The 23669-nt window shown below is 44.5% G+C and overlaps 1 protein-coding gene across 2 annotated transcripts in view; it reads left to right on the plus strand.

Annotated features, from left to right (window-relative positions):
- The window catches only part of PPIP5K2 (diphosphoinositol pentakisphosphate kinase 2), a 1596028-nt gene that overhangs the window by 1183450 nt on the left and 388909 nt on the right, over window positions 1-23669 (plus strand). Inside the window, exon 28 of one of the 2 annotated variants that reach the window (XM_078675453.1) lies at window positions 2069-2143. The exons of the other annotated variant lie outside the window; for it this stretch is intronic. Within the exon in view, the coding sequence (XP_078531579.1) occupies window positions 2069-2143 (75 nt within the window). The remainder of the gene's footprint in view (window positions 1-2068; window positions 2144-23669) is intronic. 2 annotated transcript variants of the gene reach the window in all.

The following is a 23669-nucleotide window of genomic DNA, read 5'->3' on the forward strand; positions in this document are numbered from 1 at the left end:
CCTAGTTCAAATCCCCTACTGTAAATAGGTTCTTAAAAGGGCTTGTACATATGTTTCCACCTATGCCCTTTATCATGCTGCAGTGGGATCTCAGTCTGGTTCTCGCATATCTCATGTGTGCTCCCTTTGAGCCTTTACACAATTGTCCCTTGTGGCTGCTTAACATCAAGACAGCCTTTCTACTGGTGATAAAACCTGCCCGGAGGGTGAGTGAATTGCAGGCTTTGTCATTCAAGCCTACTACTTTATTACATTCTGGGATAAGGTGGTGCTTTGCAGCTGTGCCTTATTTCTATCAAAAGTGGTGGCTCCATTCCATCTGGGTCAAACGGTCACTTTGCCCACCTTTATTGCTCACCCACTTCCCTGTAAGGAAGAGGAACGTCTCCATCGTCTGGACCCAAAAAGAGCATGGTCATTCTACTTTGACTCCACAATAGAGTTCCGGGAGGACGACCAAGTCTTAGTGGGTAATTCAAAATGGTCGGGCAGTGCAGAAGTTAACCATTTTGCGCTGGGGCGCGCAAATTATACGAGGGGGAAGGCTGCAACCATGGCATTGGCCGGTGGAATGCCAGTCCTGGACATCTGCCAGACGGCAACGTGGGCTACATTGCACACATTTGTGAAACACTACTGACTGGACAGTCAAGTCCGTAGGGACGAGCATTTCGCCCATATGGTCCTGCAGGACTTTTTAGCCTAGAAAATCTGTCCGCAGAGCACCACCAGGAAGTATGGCTTGGGTATCTATTCAAAGGTAAGGAATCTTCAGCTAGAAGTCTCTGTCAGATGAGCAAGTTACTTATCTTTGGTAATGCATTATCTGGTAGAGACAATATCTAGCTGCAGATTCCTTACAGACCTACCCATGCCTCCCTGCTCTGCGGACTCATTGATAGGGCTAGGGTTGTTCCCCTTTACAGGGCCCTAGTTTTGACTCACAGTAGTCAGTTCACTTCATGGCTCTTCAGTTCTGGTGTGGAAAAAGTGAAAAGGAACTGACACTGCGTGCCTTGGTGCTGGCTATATAGATGAGTGCGACGTCACAACCGATGCCAGAGACACCAGCGACGTAACGTGGAGCCAGACGGAGCCATGCGGCGGCGCGCAGGGGTACTGCTCACGCAAAACATTTCTGGATCCAGTCTGACGTCTGGTAAATTCAAAGGTAAGGAATCTGCAGCTAGATATTGTCTCTACCAGATAATGCATTACTGAAGATAAGTAATTTGTTGAGTAAATCAATCACTAAATAAACATATTATTAAAAAATGTCATAAACTGATAATACCATGTTGAAAAGTAATGAGTACCATGTACAAGTAAATGGTCTTGCCACAGACCAAAAAAACCTAATGTCCAAGCCTTAAAAAAGGAGACCGAAGTTGCCATGTCTGTTTCGATATCCAGTCCTCATCTGTTAGAGTAGGATTCTTTTTTTGCTCTAAGCGTTTATACCCTGAATGTTTGTCCCTCACATGTTGATTATATTTGTTAGAAGAGAACTTGGAAAGTGGTATCAGCAAACTAGTAGATCATCTTGGGAATAGGTTCACACTGAGCTATTTGTGATCTGCTACTGTAGGGTCAATGGCTTATCCTTCACTGTTTCCTAAGCTTTTAAATTTTTTGGTCACCCTCCGTTACTGGTGATCAACTGAATCATATGTGTTTTGTAACGCTACCGATATGCCTCTGATTCTAATTAAAATAATATTAGATTTGTGATCTGCTTGTGAGGGATTGGAAATCGTGTTCTAAAGACTTCTGACAGCCACTGATGTGTAAGAAGTGTATTAGTTTAGTTGAGTATAATGTATTGAAGACACCTTAAGTAACTGATTAGAAATGCATGATTGCAACGTAATTTGATTTTGTCCGGTAAGTGCACTTTTTCAGTTGTTGGCCTAATAGTGATAGTAGTAGAAGCATCTGTATTCGCAGAGATCTCCTCTGCAATAGGTGTCTTGTGAATCTGCGCCATACCCCTCCTGCCATACAAAGGAAAAAATGCACACGTTCACATCAAAATATTTCTCCTCTGCAGAGTACCTCTCACAGAAAGAGGGGTGGAAAAAAAAACTTTCTCATTCTGGGAAGGGTAAAGAAAAGAGGCACCCTGGGACCTCTCAAGTAAGAGGTAAGGCACCCCTCTGACCCTGCCATCTACAGATCCCAGTTGTTTCCAACCTTTTAGAAGCGCTGAGCTTTTTCACGTTGCCTTCCCTTGTGTATGCTGCTGCTTAAGACTGCAACGTATTATCTGCATTGGTGGCTGGACTAGACCCTTAGCCTAGTGTTTCCCTTAAGCTTTTACCGCTTTCAGACAGCTGTCAGTTTCATATCTGTTCTATGGATACAAGTTGCAATTACCATCTCTTGGTCACTGCCTGTATGTTAACATATGTAAATTGGTACACTGCGTACATTGGTGCAATATGTTAAATATATTGTAACGGGTACAAAGCCATCCCGTGGCCTCAAAGGAAAATGATTTTCATGGGCTCAGTTAACATTTGTTTATCTTCCTGTGCTACAAACGCAGTCCTGCATAACTCAATCTGATATTCTACAAAGATGACCCCTTGTTCTACATATGAAAAAAATCAGTATTTTACCATTGCATACATTTATTATAAACCCATCTGACATTTCTAAGGAAAACTACACACCAGTTTCAATACTTATTCGACTTCCTCTCCAGACTGACTGTTGCTTGTCCTCTGAAAATGGTACTGTTATTAATTTTGGTGAAAATACAATGTAGAGAGAATTTCTATGCGCAATTGCTATATAAAGGCATGAACAGTTATGTTTTCGTCCATAGTCTGCCTAATATTGTGTTTTATTGTGTACAGTCTTAAATGTGTCTCTTCGATTTAAATTATTTTTCCTTATTTACTTAGATGCAATAGCACTCAAGGAGTGCCTATCAATCATGTATTTCGTTAGGAAATACCATTTATTTACAGTTTATCCCTGTTCTTTGGCACCTTAAGTGTGAATGTGAAATTACTAGGAACTATGTATATGGCTTCAGGATTTTGAAAGTCCCTGAGCCAATGCATTCATGTATCTTTTGCAGGCTGCAAGCTCAGTCATTTATAACTGGATGTGAGATTCTTTCTTTTTATCCCATTTTATTGCTTAGGCCGCTTGTTTTTGTTTTCTTTTAGAGCATCCTTGTTTGTTTTCCTTTGCATTTGTAATTTTGTATACAATGCTTGAGACGTTTCATTACTAATTAGTAAGTTGTGCCCTTTCATTCTGTGTCTCTTTTCTGCAAATAATTTGAGAAAAACCTCGACTCCCTGGCATTTTGGATATCTTTAAAAAACACCATTTAAAGCAAGTTACTTGAACCATCTATTCCTGCCAGGTCTCCCTAGAAGGTCTATTAGGCTCTGGCTAAATGCTCTCACCAGGTAGTCTGTGTATTGACTAATAAAACTTACATTCGTTTGTTAACCCTTTCATATTTGTGGTCCTCTCCATCCTGCAGTACTTCTTGGTCCTGAAGCTAATGCTGACAAAACCCCCCTCAAAATTACTTCCTCATCATGTGCCCAAAACGGTGAGTGCTAGGGGAGCAACCACCAACAACCATCTTTGTTATTGTGGTTGGCCCTTCTCACCACAAACACAAGAGGATGCATGATATGAGCTTAAACCTAAAGTGTTTTACAGCTTCTTGGCTTCTGAATTAAGTAAAAGAATCTCCTGTCTTCAGCACAAAGGTTTATGAAAGGAGCCGTAATTTTCTAACACCCTTTGCAATTCCTAGTATTAGAGTGTGTGTCCTATTTGTAGACCCTGTCACCTGAAAGAGTTCTGCAGATTTTTCCTTTCATGTGTTCATTTTCTGGAGTCTGATGCAGTTAAGAATAATCACAATGTTGAGACTACGGATTTGACCACCTGATTCATTGCCAGCAATGCATCCCATATCTGCTTTTATGTTTACCACCAGGGGAAGCTTTCTGAAGAGCAGTATTTCTAGTTTGCTGTAATGGAGTACCAGACTCCACTATACTGTAGTCTGTGACATTTCTGCAGTGGTTTAGGTTTGTTTGTCTTATTAGTGGATGTTTTATTGACACAATTCCAAGGGGCTTTGGAAGATCTCTTGGCTTAGCTACCTTCTCATCAACCTTGTTGTCAAGAGGCCTTAGTTGTCTAGTAATCCACTGGCTAATCCCGAAAGTCAAATAACATCATAACAGTCAATGAGTCTGAAAGGTAGCAGGTATACCCAGTCGGATGGCATTCTTCTTTAGATGTATTGGTACAACTGCACAGCAGGTATCCTGATGTGATGTTCTTCTTTGCTCTTTCTATGGATGTCTGATATCAGTCATATGGCAGCTGGACAGTTCTGGTTTTTCAGTAGAATCCTGAAGGACACTTAGTATTTGTTGTTCCCCCTGTGTAGATGGGGGGAGTGTTCCATGATTTTGGGCTCTGCACAGCGAATTATCTTCTCCCAGGTTTAAGCCTTCTGAACTTTGGCAGATGGTCACCGCCTAGGAAGAGTACACATTTCTGTAGGAATTTAATTTATGTGCCACATTTACCCATACCCGAGATCTAGAAACTTTGTGCAAAAAACGGAATTGCCTGATTTCCAGTGAATCCAGTAGATTACACTTTATTGTGGTGTAGTTTTTCTTAATTGAAGGCCAAGGCTACTGGTTTGATTTTGTATTTATTGCAGCTTATAAAAAAGATTTTGGATAGCTACCTCTAACTTCTGAGTCCTCTCCATGTGATTATCTCCAAGCAGCAGACTGTATCCAGATAATGCTTTAGCTTAGCCCTTGCGTGCCTGTAGGTGGCATCGTGCGACACTACGTCAACTCTTCTTCGCCACAAAGTAGCAACCAAAGCCATACATAAGCGCCACCAATGCATGCTGACGTCAACTCTTTTCTTTCCGCACCTTCGTATGCCTATACCGGGCCAGCTGCTCTGTTTTTCCCTGGCAGATGATGAGCTTTGCTGGCAAAATGTTTCGACCGTGTAAGGTAAGAGGCACCCCTAAGAGCACAGTCTTAAGTATTGTAGGGACTGCCACAAGCACATATCTGTGACAGACCCCCACAATATATGCCTTTGATGTCTATGGTCAGGCCATGTCTCCAAATCATTTGTGGCATGTGCCCTGATGAATCTGAAGGTGATCCAGGACCACAAACCCAAGCTGTACACCCCGAACATAACTGGAAATCACTTAAAGGCTGCTCCCACTCAGTCTAGGACTCAGACCTTGTCCTGCACCCAATCTTCATTGCACTCCAAGCCTTCAGGTCAGTCCAAGTCAAATAAAATTCACAAAAAGTACAAATAAGTCTCATTCTAACCTCACCACTCTTCCTTGGAGAAGTTTCAAGGATGTGGTCTCTTTCTCAGTCCTCTGCTGAGGAACTGAGTTTCCAGATCGATCAATGACGCAACAGCAGATGCAAAAGAAACAATTGATGGACAGAATGCTGGACAATGCAAACATTCACCCCCAGTCACAAGGATCTGGGTTTATTCCATCATTCTTTTGCTCACCTCACCACCCCAGTTTGGACCCAGCCATATGCAAACCAGTCTTGACCCTGTTCCTTGTGGGACCAGTCCAACCTGAACTGCCAAGCCAGGTCCTTCCTGGACTGGAAACAAACATCCTGGGACCGGTTACAGGGCATCACCCTTTATCAGCCAGGCTAGCTTGAATCCAGTGGTGTGGTGAGCACGGGACCCACGTCTTGGCATACCCTTCCTACGGAGGGCGACATCTGCACAAGAAACAATTGATGGACGGAATGCTGGGCAATGCAGACATTCACCCCCAGTCAGATGGGGCATTTAAAGATGCCATGATTTTCATCTCTGGTACCTTTCTGGTACGCTCTAGGCATGCCTTTGGCCCTACCGATCCAGGTAGACCTCCAGCTGAGTTACTGCCTACAGTTCCTCCCATTTTGATCTGCTTACGTTTCAGCTCTGGCGCCACAAGCCATGCCGGTCCCTACACCGATGCTGAATCCATAGTGACTCTCTGACTATGAACCAAGTTTGTTCTGACCTCGTACAAGGCTGCTCATGAGTTCATTGCCTACATGACAAACGCCAATCCCTTCTGATTCGGATAATACAGTGCTTCCCCCTAGAAGTCGTCCTCATCTAAAGATTTTTGGGTTAGACTCTGACTAGTGCCAACCTGAATTTTGTGGAAAAGTAAATTTTGCCATGTTGTATGTGCCTACGTGTTCCCCATGTTATGTCATATGTGCATGATCGATATGCATGTATTCCCCTCTGATCGATTAACGACGCAATTACAGTTGTGTCCATCTCTAGTATGTCAGTTTTCAGACCTCGTGAATACAACGAATATCAGGCCTATGTAAAGCTACGTTGCCACGTTTCACAGTGTGCACGTTAATTCATTGAATTATCCCCGTTTCTAGGCCTCAAAAGGGCCCGGACTCAGATTCAGCTCCTGTTTCCTGAACCCTCTCCAAGGAGCGATACAGCCCCCACCTGTATCCCTGACCCTTAGCTTACTTTCATGCCACGCAGTGCCCGGCTCGGCCTGGCTCTGCCTCCCAGTCTGCCAAGAATATGTTATGTTTCCAGTTATCAGTCCAGCCCTCCTTCTCTGCATTCCTGAGCTACTGAATCGCATCAATAGTTTCCGTCATGGTCTAGCCTTTATGTCTCCATGTAAGAGAAATACTGTATTAATGTTCATAGAGTATTCCTCACACACGCACTACATGTAGAATAATGCATGCACCAGTCTTAAAGTCTGTTAGCCTTTGCCCTGATAACTTTTGGATTCTATCAACATGTACTCTAAACACTAGATACTAGATATGCTTGGGTACATGTCGCTCTGACACTCCAGACTTTAGTCTCCTCTTCTAGCGCAGAAGTCATAGCCCCCAGTTCCTCCTGGTAACACGTCATTGCCAGTTTGCGCGCACCACTAGGTTAGAGGTCACAGCTGCCCAGGTAGCCCCCTCCATATTTCCGCCCCTTTTATGACATATTCTGTTACGTTTGCATCACATGTCTATGTATACGCCCTGTACACGCCTTCTTGTTACATCATGTTGCCCTTATCTTTCGCGACTGCTACAAACCCCGCCTACTGCTACGCCTACTGTATTGAATGCAATGTATTTTGTTTAACTATAAATATTGTGCACGGATATTAAAGTTTGCTAGCCAATTCCCAGATCCTGCCCGACAGCTGCCGGGCCCTGCCATCCTATTCCCGTACAGGCTGTCCTGTTCCTGTCCTTTATGCTTGATTAAAGCCTGTCAACTTCAGCTACCTCGAATCTTGACTCTTAATTATTGAGCTACCTGTTTATTGATTATAGTCAAAAATAGATCCGGTAATAATTTATTTATTTACCACATAATGGCGCCCGAATAGGGACTTGCCCTTTCCCCACGCGCCGGAGAAGCCACGCAGGCCCCCTGATCCTCTGCAGCCGTGACGGAACCATACCGGCCACATGCAGATATTTCTGCTTCAAGTATCCCTCAGGCCCACGGAGGAGACGGAGGTTGCGGTCCAGCATCCAGACGAGGCGGTGGAGGAACGCGGCGAGTCCCGACCAGAGCCCAAGCCGAGAGTCCAAGGTCCGAGGTATCCGGAGGCCCACCTGTAATGTAACTGAAGTCCGAAGTTCGTCCGTCTGTCGTCGTAGCAGTCCAGTCCAGTCCGAGGCCTTCCGTTCTTGCTGCCCGGTGAGTACCGTTGCTGGGGTAGTATCTAGACAGGGTCAATTAATTTGTCTCTGGTCCGTGGGTTTGGGTACACAGATCCAACACGAAGTGTCCACCTAGGTGGATGCGGGTCCTGACGTGTCTCTTTATGGGACCGGTAAGTTTCGTACTGTTTTAGCAGTGCATCTAGTCATTCTAGTAAGTTTCTGTTCTAGTAAGTTCTGTTCTCGAGAAATTCATGTATTCTGTTTTCAGTATTCCAGGTAATATTCTGTCCGAACTGTTGTTTTAAATGTTATTTCATGTGTTTTCAATGTCGTGGTATGAGTGATTTGTTTTCTTAAGTTATTATTGTGTTTATCGTGTATTGTATTGTGTCCAGATTCCAGTCTAAGTTATGCCTCTGTTCACGAAGTCAGTTAAAAACCAGAAAAGGTCTGCTCGAAGAAGCAGTTCCTGTCCCGCCTAGGGACAGTCCAGGTCATTTTATGTATCAAAAGCATGGCATAAGTGCCATATTATATCTAGACTTATGGGTGGAGTACACCAAAGAATTAGAAGAAAAGTATAGATGGCCCATGTCAGGCACATGGGATGCCGAGTGTATCATGCGAGTAAAAGAAGTATTATGGAAAAAGAAAGCCAGACAGTCCCAGAAAGATGCCATCGAGTTATGGCGCAAAGAATCTCATAAAAGAACTGAAAAAGAAATCAGAAAGACAGAATTAAGTAGAGAATCCTTAGAAAGAGCCCAAGAAAGGGAATTAATCGAAATAGGTGAACGAGTTAAAGCCGAACAGTCAGACAGACAGAGAAATGCCCTCATTAAGGGTATGTATCCTCTTCTTGCCGAGGGCTTGCCAAAAGCAACCCCGGAAGCACCATGTAATTTTCCGCCGCCATTAGTTCCGATTAAGCTACGTCACAAACCGACTGCAGCTGATATTTTTCTCTCGTCCTATTTGGACGACACAGTCCCAGAATATGCAAATCCTGTTCCGCCAGCTCCCGTAAATAATGTAATTCCTGTTCCTCCAGCCACCGGGGCACCCGTTACAGCACCTGTTACGGTACCCCCGGTCCAGCCTACAGTACATGTACCCGCTACATCAGTCACTCTGCCAGCACGTACAATACCCGTCGACGATTCTAGTTTAGGGGCCTCGGGGGGAAGTCCTCCTGGAACCCCGCCTCAGCACAGACGTCTGACATTAACCGAGCTACATGCCCGAGCGTTACAGCGGTCGCCCAAAAATCAGTCAGTTGCAGATATCAAACGAGCTCTTACAGAATGCCGTTATGATCCAGTCCCAGGCGATGATGGTATGGTCCTGTATTCATTGCGTGTAAGGCGGGTGACCGAATATTTGGACACCCTACCGAATATGAAAGAATATCTAGACAGAATATATCGTTTCATCCGTACAGGAGTAGATCCAGGAAGTATTGGCGAGGCCATGTCTCAAAGAAAAGTCGAGATCCAGCTCATGCTTTTAAAGTTTCTAATTAATTGTTTGATAAGAGAACAAGATTATCCGGATAAAGATCCGGAAGAAATGAAAGTCCTGACCAGGTGGAGTGACCATATAGCCAAGACAAGACCTGACAGACATTGCATTACCTAATCCCGACCTGACACTTTATGTGGATGGTTCATGTATGAGAACTAGTACAGGAGATCTAGTAGCCGCGTATGCAGTGACTACTGAAACTGAAGTTATAGAAACACATCGTATTGACACCCTGTCTGCTCAAGCAGCAGAGCTAGTCGCTCTGACCCAAGCCTGCATACGTGCCAAGAACCTGAAAGTAAACATATACACAGATTCACGTTACGCATTCGGAGTTGTACACGACTTCGGAGTGCTCTGGCAGGAGAGAGGTTTCATGACTTCTCATGGAAACAAGATTCAGCATGGTCTCCTCATTCAAGCTCTGTTAGATGCAATACATTTACCGACAGCTATCGCTATTATGAAGTGCAAAGCACATACGAAAGTTACTGACATTATTTCCCAAGGTAACGATCTAGCAGATCGAACAGCTAAGCTTACAGCTCAGACTCTAGACATTCCAGTTAACACAACACAGACATTCAATCCAGATCAGACTACTTGTATGACAGTTAAGGACCCTACACAAGATGTCATAGACATACAGTTACATGCTACTCCTGAAGAAATCAAGAAATGGTCCGAACAAGGAGGGGTCCAGACAGATCAGGGATGGTTGACGAAGGGAAAAGCCACATGGTTTCTCCCCGACTCTATGGTTCAAGTCATTATTAATACCGCACATAGTCCAGCACATCTAGGAGAAAAAGCTATGTTAGACAGTATTCAGAACCTTTGGTTCAACAAGCACTTACGAGCTGCAGCCAAGCAGAAAGTCCGTACCTGTATGATATGTTGTCAGTTCAATCCAGGTAAAAGTGTCCCGGTGGAACAAGGTGGATTCCAACCCCCTGACCACCCTTTTGAAGTCCTCCAGATGGATTATATTCAGATGGAGCGATGTCGAGGTTTCAAGTATGTCCTCGTAGTTGTATGCGCTTTGTCCAGGTGGACAGAAGCATATCCAGTTCCAGATTACACAGCCGCGACCACTGCCAAGCAGTTGGTTCGTGAATTCTTTCCCCGTTATGGACTCCCTAGGGTCGTGTATTCTGATAACGGCCAGCCATTCTCATCCGAGTTAATGAAACATGTTTCCCTTTTGTTAGGGTACCAGTGGAAGTTCCATTGTGTACGCCATCCTGAAGCAGCCGGTCTCGTAGAGAGACATAATCAGACCCTGAAAATCCGTATTGCCAAGACATGTAAAGAGAAAGGTGTAGACTGGCTAGTTGCCCTGCCAGTTGCTTTATTCTTCATGAGGATGGTTGCACATTCCAGATCAGGTCTGTCCCCTTATGAGGTCGTATTCGGCCGCCCCCCAAATATGTGGGGTACACCTAGACCCCGCAGTATTACAGATGTTTCCAGTAATATGTTGACAGATTACCTAGCTTCCTTGATGTCTGCCCTACACTCTTGTCGTTCACAGGTTGCCGCTGCATTTCCAGACAATACCGAAGTGAAACCGCATGAGGTCATTCCAGGCGACCTTGTCCTTGTAAGGAACTTTGATCGTTCAAGTCCGCTGGAGCCTCGTTGGAAGGAGCCGCGACTTGTTCTCCTGACCACCCGCACGGCCGTGAAGTTGGAAGGCCGCAAGGGGTGGGTCCATCTGTCCCATATAAAGAAATTTCATGGACTACCAGACAAGACATTTTCTAAGGACTGTTCCATTTCTAAAGACTGCCTGAAACCAGACTTTGATCTGAATCCTGAACTGAAAGTTCCTCTGTTAGCGAAAACTCCGCAACAGGAGTATAAGTTAAAGCTCCGGTCTAGCAAAATAAGTCAGCCAGTTTAATTGTCTAAGTCCCTCTCGGGTGAAACGGTTAGACAGGTATCTGACATGTATGAGATAGACCCCCATAGTGAGAGAGTTAGTCAAAACTCTATACGATGTATCGTTTTTCTAAGTTTCTTATTGTTTCTAGGTTTGATGGTTACCTGCACAAGTTATGCATTACATTTATGTTTTCCAAGTTCACATGTAAATAAGTTTTCTAATGCTACAGTAGAGCACACATTTAGTGATCTGCCTCCTCACGAGCTAACCTATCGTCTTGCTATGAGAAATAATACATTTATCAGAATGTTACACTATTCACACCAGACCAGCAATGCTACTAATTGTTGGGTGTGTGGTCGACTCCCCCCTTTCCAGACACCGAAGGGAGTTCTGCCACTCTTTCCTTATCCGTTTTCACATAATGGTTCGTGTGGAGCATGGTCCACGTTAACGTCATCCTCCAATGATATGTCCCTTCTGAATAGAACATGTTTTCCAGACAAGCAAGGTCTCTCCCATAGAACAGGGTTAGATCTAGAAAATGAAGTTTATAATTTAGGTAATTATTCTTCGAATTTTATGGTCCTGAATGTTCAGTCTGATACTACTCCAGACTTACCTGCTATTTCAGTATTACCAGTCAAAGGCGAATTATGTGTCAGAAATAATGGTTCCGCACATGTAGGACATAGTGATTGTACTACTACTGTCGAGTATAGTGACAGTGGGAAATCTATTTTCAAAGCTTCACGTCATTCTTATTTTGTTTGTGGTCAGACCGCATATGTTCGTCTGCCCCTCGATTGGGATGGAACATGTTACATTGCCTTCCTACTGCCACCAGTTTTTCTAGCCCCATCTGATTATCACAGAAACACACATCTAGTACACGTCAGACATAGAAGGGAGATTGAGTCCCCAATTGTCGATCAAACTGAAACTACTCTAGAACAGTATACAGACTTCAATAAAGGTTTCTTCTTCTTTATAGGACCTATCCAGAATAGTAAGTTAATACGTAGACTAACCAGAACCCTTGAAGCAGTAGTGAATGAGACTACTTCTGCTCTAGGTAACTTAACTGAAGAGCAATCTGCTATGAGATTTGTCGTGCTCCAAAATCGTCTCGTTCTTGACGTCATACTGGCCGATAGAGGAGGAGCATGTAGAGTCATCGGATCTAGTTGCTGCATTTTCATTCCTAATAACGCGCCGTCTGTTTATTCAGCTATAACCAGACTTCATAAAATTGCCCATCAGTTACACCAGAATCCAGGCACCTGGACATGGTCCGGTTGGCTCTGGAGTATTGTATCTGCCTGGGGATGGAAAGTATTGTCATTCCTAGGTATTGCAGTAATGATCATATTCAGTTGCTGCCTCTGTATACAATGTGGCCCTGCGATTTGTGGCATTTGTGCTACCTCTTGTATTCCTAGTCCTAAGTCCCGTTCCAAGACAATTCGAGACGAGCAAATGATGCTATATGAAATAATAGATGGCATCATGAATATAGATGTTTCCTGATGGAAACGTAGGGCACAAGGAGGGAATGTGGAAAAGTAAATTTTGCCATGTTGTATGTGCCTACGTGTTCCCCATGTTATGTCATATGTGCATGATCGATATGCATGTATTCCCCTCTGATCGATTAACGACGCAATTACAGTTGTGTCCATCTCTAGTATGTCAGTTTTCAGTCCTCGTGAATACAACGAATATCAGGCCTATGTAAAGCTACGTTGCCACGTTTCACAGTGTGCACGTTAATTCATTGAATTATCCCTGTTTCTAGGCCTCAAAAGGGCCCGGACTCAGATTCAGCTCCTGTTTTCTGAACCCTCTCCAAGGAGCGATACAGCCCCCACCTGTATCCCTGACCCTTAGCTTACTTTCATGCCACGCAGTGCCCGGCTCGGCCTGGCTCTGCCTCCCAGTCTGCCAAGAATATGTGATGTTTCCAGTTATCAGTCCAGCCCTCCTTCTCTGCATTCCTGAGCTACTGAATCGCATCAATAGTTTCCGTCATGGTCTAGACTTTATGTCTCCATGTAAGAGAAATACTGTATTAATGTTCATAGAATATTCCTCACACACGCACTACATGTAGAATAATGCATGCACCAGTCTTAAAGTCTGTTAGCCTTTGCCCTGATAACTTTTGGATTCTATCAACATGTACTATGTACTAGATACTAGATATGCTTGGGTACATGTCGCTCTGACACTCCAGACTTTAGTCTCCTCTTCTAGCGCAGAAGTCATAGCCCCCAGTTCCTCCTGGTAACACGTCATTGCCAGTTTGCGCGCACCACTAGGTTAGAGGTCACAGCTGCTCAGGTAGCCCCCTCCATATTTCCGCCCCTTTTATGACATATTCTGTTACGTTTGCATCACATGTCTATGTATACGCCCTGTACACGCCTTCTTGTTACATCATGTTGCCCTTATCTTTCGCGACTGCTACAAACCCCGCCTACTGCTACGCCTACTGTATTGAATGCAATGTATTTTGTTTAACTATAAATATTGTGCACGGATATTAAAGTTTGCTAGCCAATTCCCAGATCCTGCCCGACAGCTGCTGGGCCCTGCCATCCTATTCCCGTACAGGCTGTCCTGTTCCTGTCCTTTATGCTTGATTAAAGCCTGTCAACTTCAGCTACCTCGAATCTTGACTCTTATTTATTGAGCTACCTGTTTATTGATTATAGTCAAAAATAGATCCTGTAATTATTTATTTATTTACCACAATTTTAGGATGATAAAGACGATGGAGAGGGTTTTTACCCACAACAAGATGATTCAAGCGACCAGTAGGCCGAGCACATTTCCGAACATGGGATTGGTGGCTAACCCCCACCACTAGTTCTTTCACATTCTTAATATGGTCATTAGAAGGGCTCTCAATGTGTCAGATCTTCAACTTCTGTGGAGGTAAAAAAAAAACATGCTTACTTAGGTTTTACAACCAGGACATTCCTCATCAGAGCCTCTCATTCATTTTATTGAGGTACTTACTGACAGCCTCAAAAACGTATTTTTCCCTCTGGTCAGAAGAGGAGTGACATATCGCCACTGCCCAGCTCCAGGCGATCCTGCATTTTTGCCCCAACATCCTACCCCAGAAAGCCTTGTGATACAGACATCCACCAATGGTGTCAACCCAAACTCTTTCTCTGCAACCTCCACACATAGTTAGTTGAAAAGAATAGAGGCCTTCGGGACGAGAATTTTCTTTTCTGCCAGCCTTGCCCTCGTCTCCATCAGCCCCAGTTGTTTGCTTGTGTACTACTCCCATGCCTTTCAGGACACTGTGACTGGAATTTTACCAAAAGTCCCAGATGAAATCTAGGCAAATTTAACCCAGGCCACTCAGTATGGCCGGGATGCGGCCAAATACTTGATCCGCTCTGGAATAGACACAACTGACTGCCTGAGCAGTGGGCACTAGCATGGTACCAGGCGCCAGGCATGGCTGCGATCCATAGGATTTTAAGGTTTTGTCCAGGCATCACTTATGGATATGCCATTTTATGTGTTGCGTCTCTTTGTCGATAAAGCTGACTCCCACCTGGTGAGCTTTAAAGACAGATTACTAGACCCAAATCACTGCATAAGCAGTGGGTACTATCGTGGTTCTCCGGCGCCTTGGTGGGACGATCCGCAGGATCTTTAGGTTTTGTCCAGGCATCACTTACGAATATGATGTTTGAAAGGCTGTGTCACTTTCTCGATAAGGGGACTCCGCCCTGGTGAGCTTTAAAGATAGTACAGCAACTGCATACTCCTTTGACTTTTCTACGTAAGGTAATCCCCGCAACAATTTTGCCTCTTTTAAAATAATAAGAAGGCCCCCACAGCAACAATAGATAACCCAGTCCTTTCAAGGCCTGGCTGAGGGGTCAAGCAGGCAACATACAGGTCAGAAGAAGCAATGGATTTTTCAGTCCCCTACCCCACCCAGCAGCTGCCTCAGAGCAGCTTTAGTTAGCCCTTTTCAGCACACACTAATTGTGTGGAAGGTAAGCAATAACTTTAAACAAATGGGTCCTGCTGATAGGTCAGCAAAGCTGCAATCTTCTCCCATTACTTTTTGTTCCGCCACCTATTCCACCTACATCACAGCAACTCTATGAAAACCATTCTTCCAGTTTGCTGCAGTACGTCCCTGCTGTTCTGGCCAAAGGAGCCATAGAGAGGGCGATGACCTTGGAAATCGAAACTGAGTGTTACTCCTGCTATTTTCAGGTTCTGATCCCATGTTAGATCTCCACCTTCTCAACATCTTCCTGCAGAGGGAGAGATTCAAGCTGCTCACCTTAGCTGAGGTCCTCTCTGGTCTGAATTCAGAATACTGGCTGATAGCACTGAATCTGCAGGACACTTGTTTTCATGTTACCGCCTTCAGGCCCATAAGCTCTACCTGCGATTCAATGTGGACCACAAGAACTTTCAGTTTGCCATGCTTCCTTTTAAACATGTCTGGCCCCTTGGGTGTTCCCAAAGGTGCCCACTGTCAGCCTGGCATCTTACTACTCAGAAGCCTGTAAACTCATCTGTAGAGTGCCTAAAGGATCATCACTCGGACCCACCATCTTCAACACATACATGATCCCTCTAGGCAGCGTCATCCGCACATCCTCTCTTACGCCCATGACACGCAACTCATACTCTCCCTCTCGGACAAGACTCCCAACCAAAGAAACCAGTTTACCTCCTGCATGAGCAAAGTCACTAACTGGATGAAAGACAAATGTCTCAAGCGCACCACAGACATGACAGAAGTTATTTTTGGCAAGAACACCTTACCATGGGACACCAAATGGTAGTTGGTTGAACCTACACCCACACCGAGCACCCATGCCAGGAACCTCAAAATAATAATCATCAGCAAACTGAACATGACCGCACAAGTCAATGCCGTCACTGCGCGCTGCTTCCACACCTTGAAGATGCTAAACTGTTATTCACGTTTCAAAAAAGGAAGAAACCCTGACAGAGAGGAGAGGGGTTCTGGGGGACAAGGAGTGCTTTAAAGAGGTCCAAGAGCCCGTGCTCCCAAGGATCAATACAGAAACTAATCAAAGGGCTTGTGTTCCTAAGTCAAAATGGAGAGTATATAGGCACCTAGTCTCACAGCTGTAGAGTGTGCCTATGTCAGAATTGCAGGTGTGGACAGTCAGCAAGACTGTTCATGTTGCCCTCACACATCTTCATGGGGATGTCCTGCTTTATCATTGGGCGTTGCTCCTCGTTGGGCCAGCGTTGCAATTGTTTTAGTATGAAACCTGGTAGTCCTTAAGACCAAAATAGGAATGAACCATGTTGACAAGACAAATTGTTTTTTTCTGAAGTGACCACCACCACCTGGTCCACCTCTTTAGACAGGAAGCGCAACCTTCCTTTCCTGTCTTCACATCTGACTGACTACCAGGTTTCATAATAAAACCAAAGTTAGCCACAGCCTTTATTAGGCTTTTTATCTCTGGAAGGGATACCTACTAATGGAGTGCAGTACCAGGAAATCCCCCTACCAGTTTTAACCTCACACACAAGACCCCACTTTAGAAACCAGCCCCCTCATTTGCTTTCATCTATATGGCAATTCTATAAAAGATCTCCGCCAAAGCGACCCTTCGGGGGACCCGTTGGGCATTGCAATGCCGGCCCAACAAGGAGCAACGCCTGATGATGAAGCATGACATCACCTAAGGGATGTGTCAGGGCAACATGAATAGTCTTGCTGACTGTCCACTCCTGTTATTCTGACATAGGCACACTCCACAGCTGTGAGACTAGGTGCCCTATATACTCTCTATTTTGACTTGGGAACACAAGCTCTTCGATTAGTTTCTGAACTGTTACTCACACCTTGGACTTGCAAGTTAGACTACTGTAATGCCCTCTACACCGTGATCACCAAGTATCTAACGCATACACAGAACCAGATCAGGAGGACGGGCATTCTCTTCCATCTCTCCTAAAGCGTGGAACGGCCTCCTCCTCTCTTCTTAAATTCTGCAAGAAGCTAAAAACTTGGCTTTTCAATCAACCAAGCTACCGTAGGCAGGGCAAAAGCACTCACACATGCTCTGCGCCAGGAAACATTCACCAGTGATAGTGCTCTTTACAAATAAACATGACACAACATGAAAGTGGTAGCAGCATGCCTTTGAACATCTGGAATACCAGTCTTCCCCTACCTCAATGACTGGATACTGAGGGACTGCTTACCCGAATCACTCATAAATCACCTCCAGATGCCTGCAAACAATCTTCAATCTTTATGGTTTACAATCAATGACACAGAGCCACACCTGACATCTTTGTAAAGGTTCCCCTTCATTGGAACCATCATGGACACTGCATTTCCAGGCTTTTCCACCAGACCAACGAGTAGAGCAAATTTGGGTATGATTCAGATGTTTCAATCTCAAACCTTTATCTTGGTAAGGATGATTCTCGGGCTTATTGGCTTCCTGCATCATGCTTGTCGACCATGACAGGTGCATACTCAAGCTCGGCAGTGGGATTGAAGTCTCAGTGCGCTCAGCACCAGTAGAACCTTTTAGAATTCATCTGGGTGTTCGAGCAGACCGCAAAAGATTTTCAGTGGTGGCTGTTCAACCTCTATGGCTACAGCTGCAGACACCTTTTTCTACCCCAGCCAGAGTTGATGGTGGTAACAGACATGTCACTTCAGGGCTTGAGAGATCATCTGGCAGAGGTAGCTGAGGACTTTGGTCTTTTGTAGAGACTCCACTCCATATCAACCTATTGGAATTGTGGGCCATTCACTTGGCATTGAAAGCCTTCCTGCTCTCCAAAAAGGGGAGTCTGGTTCCGGTCCTCACTGACCACACCACCACCAGATGGTACTGCAACAAGCAGGGTAGTGTGTGGTTCCTTATTCTGTGCCAAGAGGCTCTTCATCTCTGGAACTGGCTGAATTGTCAGAGCATTTTCCTAATCATGAACCATCTGGCGGCGTCTTTAAATGCCAGAGTGGTTGAACTCAGCCAGTAACACTTCGCGGACCACAGACAGCAGCAGCAGCACCTGGAGGTGGCACAGCACGTCTTTCATCGATGGGGAGATTCCGGCTAGATCTCTTGCCAATGCCGAGAACGTGCAGTCTCAAAACATTTTCGAGTTGGAATTCCCCAGTATTGCTGTCTCAGAAGCGCAGTCCACCAAAAATGGAGTACAGGACTTTTGTATGGCTTGCTACTGTTGCCTCTTCTGCCCGATTTCTAAAGATGATCAGGGAGGCATCTGTCCGCTGATCAAGCTGCAGCTTCAGGAGGATCTTCTGTCACAGCATCAGGGCAGGGTGCTGCACCTAGGCCTGCTTAATCTACATCTTCTTGAGTGAAGCTTGATGTGTCAGTTGACTGCTTTTTACCTACCTTCCAAGGTAGGGGTTGTTATCCTAGCAGCCAGGCATTCTACCATTATATCTGCTTACTGAGGACACTCAGATACGTTTGTGGCTTGGTATAGGGCCTGTGACTTGAGTCCGTTTCAGGTCAATTTGTCGGATGCACTACTTTCTGTTTTGTCTTTGGCCAAGCACTAATTTGCATTGGTCTCTGTTAAAGGGTATTTGTCAGCCCTGTCAGCTTTCGTATGTTTGCTGGACCAACCATCCCTCTTCAGCTTACCATTGTAATGAGTTTCCCTAAAGGTTTGGACCACTTGTTTCCCCCCATCCATCCCCAAACCTTTTATAATGCCAGATTGGGGCCTGTGGGTGTTTGTGGCTTGGTCTAGTGCCTGTGACTTGAACCCATAACTGATAGAGACATCTAGCTGCAGATTCCTTTCTTTAGAATCCTTCACAAGCGCAAGACTGGATCCCGAAATTTTTCATAGCATGTCCATGTGCCGGCAGAGGCCGTCGCGTGGCCCAGTATCGATGTCATCCATCGAATGTGACGTCAACGGAGTTCATATAGTCCCCGGTCCAGTTTTTTCTTTTCCAAGCTTGCAGTGTGGGTCCAGAGTAAGGGCTGTTTTTTCAGTCCCGTCTCAATGTCTTGTCAGGAGAACGGTGTGCTATTTTCAGACGATGTTGTCTGGGTTAAACCCTGCAGAACTTGTGATATACAGATGCCGATCACGGATCCACATACTGTAGGTTTATGGTGCCACGGAGAACACCACAACTCTGGGGGATGTAGTTCCTGCCAGGGTCTGTGTCCGAAGGCTTTAAAAGAGCACTGTGTAAAACCTGTGGTGGCGTGCTTTTCTGAGAAACAGCATCGTCGTCACTCCTCATTGAAGCCCAGAGACCAGCCTAGGAGTTGTTCCGATGAGGGATCGCCTCCAACGTCGATGTCCGAGATCCCAACTGTCAAAACGGTAGGCTGAAGCCGTCCCCCAACCGTCGGTTGAGGAGCACTTACAACAGTTTTCCCTGCGCTTCCCTAAGTTTTCTAGAGCTGGAGTGACTGTAGCCAAAATGTGGGAATATTATATTTGCCTTCAAAAGGTTTTTGGGCTTCAGTCTCCCTCTGGTGTGCTCTCTGGCCCCAAAGAGGCAGCAGATGCAATTGCTGGGTCTTCGATGACAGTTCGGGTCTCTAAATCCGAATTTGAGACGGCGCCGGTGCACAAGGTTTTGGGCTTCACACCTTCTGTGTCTGTTCAGCCACTGAACGAATGAAAATAACTCCCTCTAGACCTATAAATACATTTCTTATTGGAGTTTTACTCTCAAACACAGGGCATATACCAACAAAGTTTACACAAAATGTGAGTTGTTTTTCCTTTTATTTCATTTTTAGTAAAAAATTAATTTTCTTCATTATTATCATAGTTTGCAATTGTAACACTTATAAAAATATAGACATATTACAAAAAAAAAAAAATTTATTCATAAGAACACAATTAAATATCTACAGATCACAGGTACAGAGCCACACACGCACAACATATACACTCTGACTAGACATCCATCCTATCACAAAAACACCAACAATTATGTCCTATAGCATTGAATCTGGTGTCCACTATATGACCAAAGTCATAGGATTTTACAAAAAGAAAAAGGTCGACGCGTTTCGGTGGAATTAGCGAGAATGAAGACCACCTTCTTCGGGACCACAACAGATACAGTGCAGTATAGGGCCTCTGAACCTGAAATATAAATCTTTATCAAATAATGAACAATGTAGTAAATATTGTTTTTCGATGGTAGCTATGCCTCAAACGTAATCTGAAAAAATAGAAGCAGGCAAATATACGTAGTTTTTAGTCCGACTAATGCAGGTAGCCAGCATCTGTTTTAATATGCCAAATGTCACAAAGAGGCGGGGGGCGGCTTTGATTTTTTCCTTTTTAGTTAAATAGAGTGGAGGGGACACCACCTTTTTTTATGTGTATTGTACACTGGCAGATTGAATTTCCTGATCGTCTTTGAAATATTCCAGCGTTTTAAAAAGATCCAAAGTTTCCAGTCCCCGTCAACGCGCCGCCTCCACCGCCGTCATCCTCCTGAAGTGGTTCGACATTGCCTCAGCCACTGAAGTCAGCGACGCCGATCCTGGTGCTTCAATCCCCAGTCAGCCAGTGATATCAGCAGCATCGGTAGACTTTGATCCTATTCCTATTTCCAACATTGACTCGATAAAGCAACGGTGTCAGAGGGCATTGGGTGCGGTGCCGATAGTACCGGCTTCTTTGGGCTCTCCTTCTGGTGCTTTATAGCCCTTGGCTTCGAGAATGCACAGTTTAGAAACTGAAGGGGAGAATGTTGGGGTTAAAAACCCTTTGCATGTTGTTGCCCAGCCTCCTGTGGTTGGGAGTCGGCTGACTGAACTGGGGGAGGTTAGTGCTTTAGAGACCTCCACAGTTTCAGATTTACTTTCCCCACCTGGTATGGCAATGGAAGAAAGTGATTCGTTGACTGAAGTATTGAAAAGGGCAGCTGTGGTGTTGCTCAGGTTTTTTTTTATGCTTGATATCTTATTCGATGTTATGCTTCTATTGTTTAATGGTGCTCTTTTAGACAACTTGCATTACCCTAATGGTCTGAATGCCATTGTTTTCTATGGATGTGATTCAGCTATAGTTACATATTATGTCACTCTTACCTGTGGATTATGGTCTCTATTTACTATCTTTAAAAAAAAATGTAAAAAGAAAAAAATCTTTTTTGGGTAGATACATGGTGGTTCATCATGTTAATCCTATAGCTCTGTGTATGGATATGTTATTTGTGTATATTGGATATTCTAGAGGTCCTTGTCCAGTCTCTAGTTCTTTTTTCTATATCCTGAAGGTTCTTATGCATCTCTAGTTCTTTTTTCTATGGAAGGACTGCTGCTTTGTCAACAGGGCTAATGTTACCTCTGGCTTCGTTCTTATATAAACATTGTTTTCTTCATGGTGGATGGATTTTCTCTGTGTAGTTTGCAGATCAGTCCTGACCTTCTGTGGTCTACAGGTGTTGTTCAGTGGCTCGGCCAGTTTGGAGATGATGTTCGGATTTGACTATATAACCAAATGATTAAAGTCTTCTGTCCACGGGTCATACCGTTCCCATGATTTTATTGTCTTATCATTTTTGTTACTGTTGTTAAGGGGACAGTTATTGTGAGGTGAGAGCTTCTAAAGCTGTTTGGTCTTACTGACATGGGTAAGTTATCTCACATGGTTTAATTGTCTTGCGCCTTTATTTACCTATGCACTCTTCTGGGGACTTCATATGGTTGGGTATGTGTCTTCTGTTAATGTTAATGTTAATGTTAGGCTAAATTTATAGAGCGCACTGACACCGGAGGTTTCCTGGCGCTGAGGTTGGAATTGAGGTAGAACTGAGAGCTAATGGGAGTTCGAGAAGAGCCAGGTCTTTAGGCTCTTTCTAAAGCTCAGCAAGGTGTCAGAGGTTTTGATGTGTAGGGGAATGGAGTTCCACAGCTTGGGTGCCAGGAAACTAAATCTCCGGCCACCCTGTTTTTTTAACTTGATCGCTGGGACGGTGAGAAGGTGAAGATGGGCAGAGCGGAGATTGCGAATGGGGCAGTGTGGGTTAATGAGGGATTTCAGAAAGGCCGGGCATTTGGTATGCCGGGCTTTATAGATTAGGCATCCAATTTTGAAGGCAGCCCTTTGTTCGATGGGCAGCCAGTGCAGCTTGGCCAGGAGGGGTCTAGCCGATTGCCATTTGGGGACTTTACAAATGAGTCTTGCTCGCTCTCACCTACATTTTCATGAATTTCCATGAATTTCCAGTCTATTCTCTTTTTCTGGACCAGTTAGACTTAGTAAGAGACCTTTTATGGTTACAGTACGCAAACCCTCCTCCGGGATGGTATGGCTTTGGCATTTGATTCTAAAGTAAGGAATCTGCTGTTAGATGTCTCAGTCAAATGAACAAGTTACTTCCTTTCAGTAATGCCTTATGTGGTAGAGACAGGATCTAGACACAGATTCCTTAACAACCCTCCCAGCTCTGCGAATTGGGATCTGCTTGGTCTCAATTGTTTTGACTTATTCCTTAGTTTAAAAAAAAAACATATAAGAACATAAGGAGAGTCCAGGGATATTGAACATAGAAATTCTCTGTCATCTCATGATTCTTTATTGAGCTATTCATATACTGAATTTTTTGTTAGGAATTCTGTATTTATTTGGCACAGGACTGTCTTTTGTTTAAGCACATTGTTCAGTAAGCAGTTGCATTTTGTGACTGCTTTAGTTGATCAAAATAGTGACAGAAGAAACTGACATCACGCATCGGCGAAGGGGTAATATGGGCTTGGTTGATGTCACATCTGGTGGACGACTTTGATAGTGTCTCACGATGCCCTCTGCTGGCACGCGAATGCTCTATCAAATTTTTTCTAAATCTTATCTAGCGCCTGGGAAGGATTCTAAAGTAAGGAATCTGTGCTACTTTCAGAATTATCTTTTACCCAGCAAGAATTTGCTTTGGTCACCATTAAAGGTTATTTGTCAGCTCTGTGCTTTGTTACAGACCCCCGGGTAATACAGTATCTACTCTGCCTGATCTGATTGATCTCATCTATGATCTTTCTAACTCTCACACTAGGCTACTAATCCTGGGTGATTTTAACTTGTGGCCGAACGGTCCTCTACATTCTGCTTATAATGATTTATGCCAGGCTTGCAGCAACATTCAGCTGCAACAGCTGGTACTTTCCACAACTCATCTGAGGGGCCACATTTTGGATTTAGTCTTCGCGGACACCACGCAGGTGTCGGTGAAAGACATAACCCCTCAATGCTGGACGGACCATGCTCTGGTCTCTTTTTCCCTTTACCTCGCGGCAGACTCTTCAGATGTTGCAGGGCCGAGGCCTTTTAAGGTGGGTAGGCCTTGGTCTAGGCTCTTTAAGGCTTCGGTTCTACCTATCTTACTTCCTGGTGAGTATGTGTTGGGGGCTAATGCGGAAGAAAGCTATACCAGTCTGTGTCAGCAAATCTCGAACTCCTTGGATAAGGTGGCTCCTTTCCGTAGGTCAAGGGACAGACAGAGACAAGCTAAGCCTTGGTACTCTAGC

Source organism: Lissotriton helveticus, chromosome 2_1 (assembly GCF_964261635.1).
Source record: "Lissotriton helveticus chromosome 2_1, aLisHel1.1, whole genome shotgun sequence".
Classification (NCBI taxonomy): domain Eukaryota; kingdom Metazoa; phylum Chordata; class Amphibia; order Caudata; family Salamandridae; genus Lissotriton; species Lissotriton helveticus.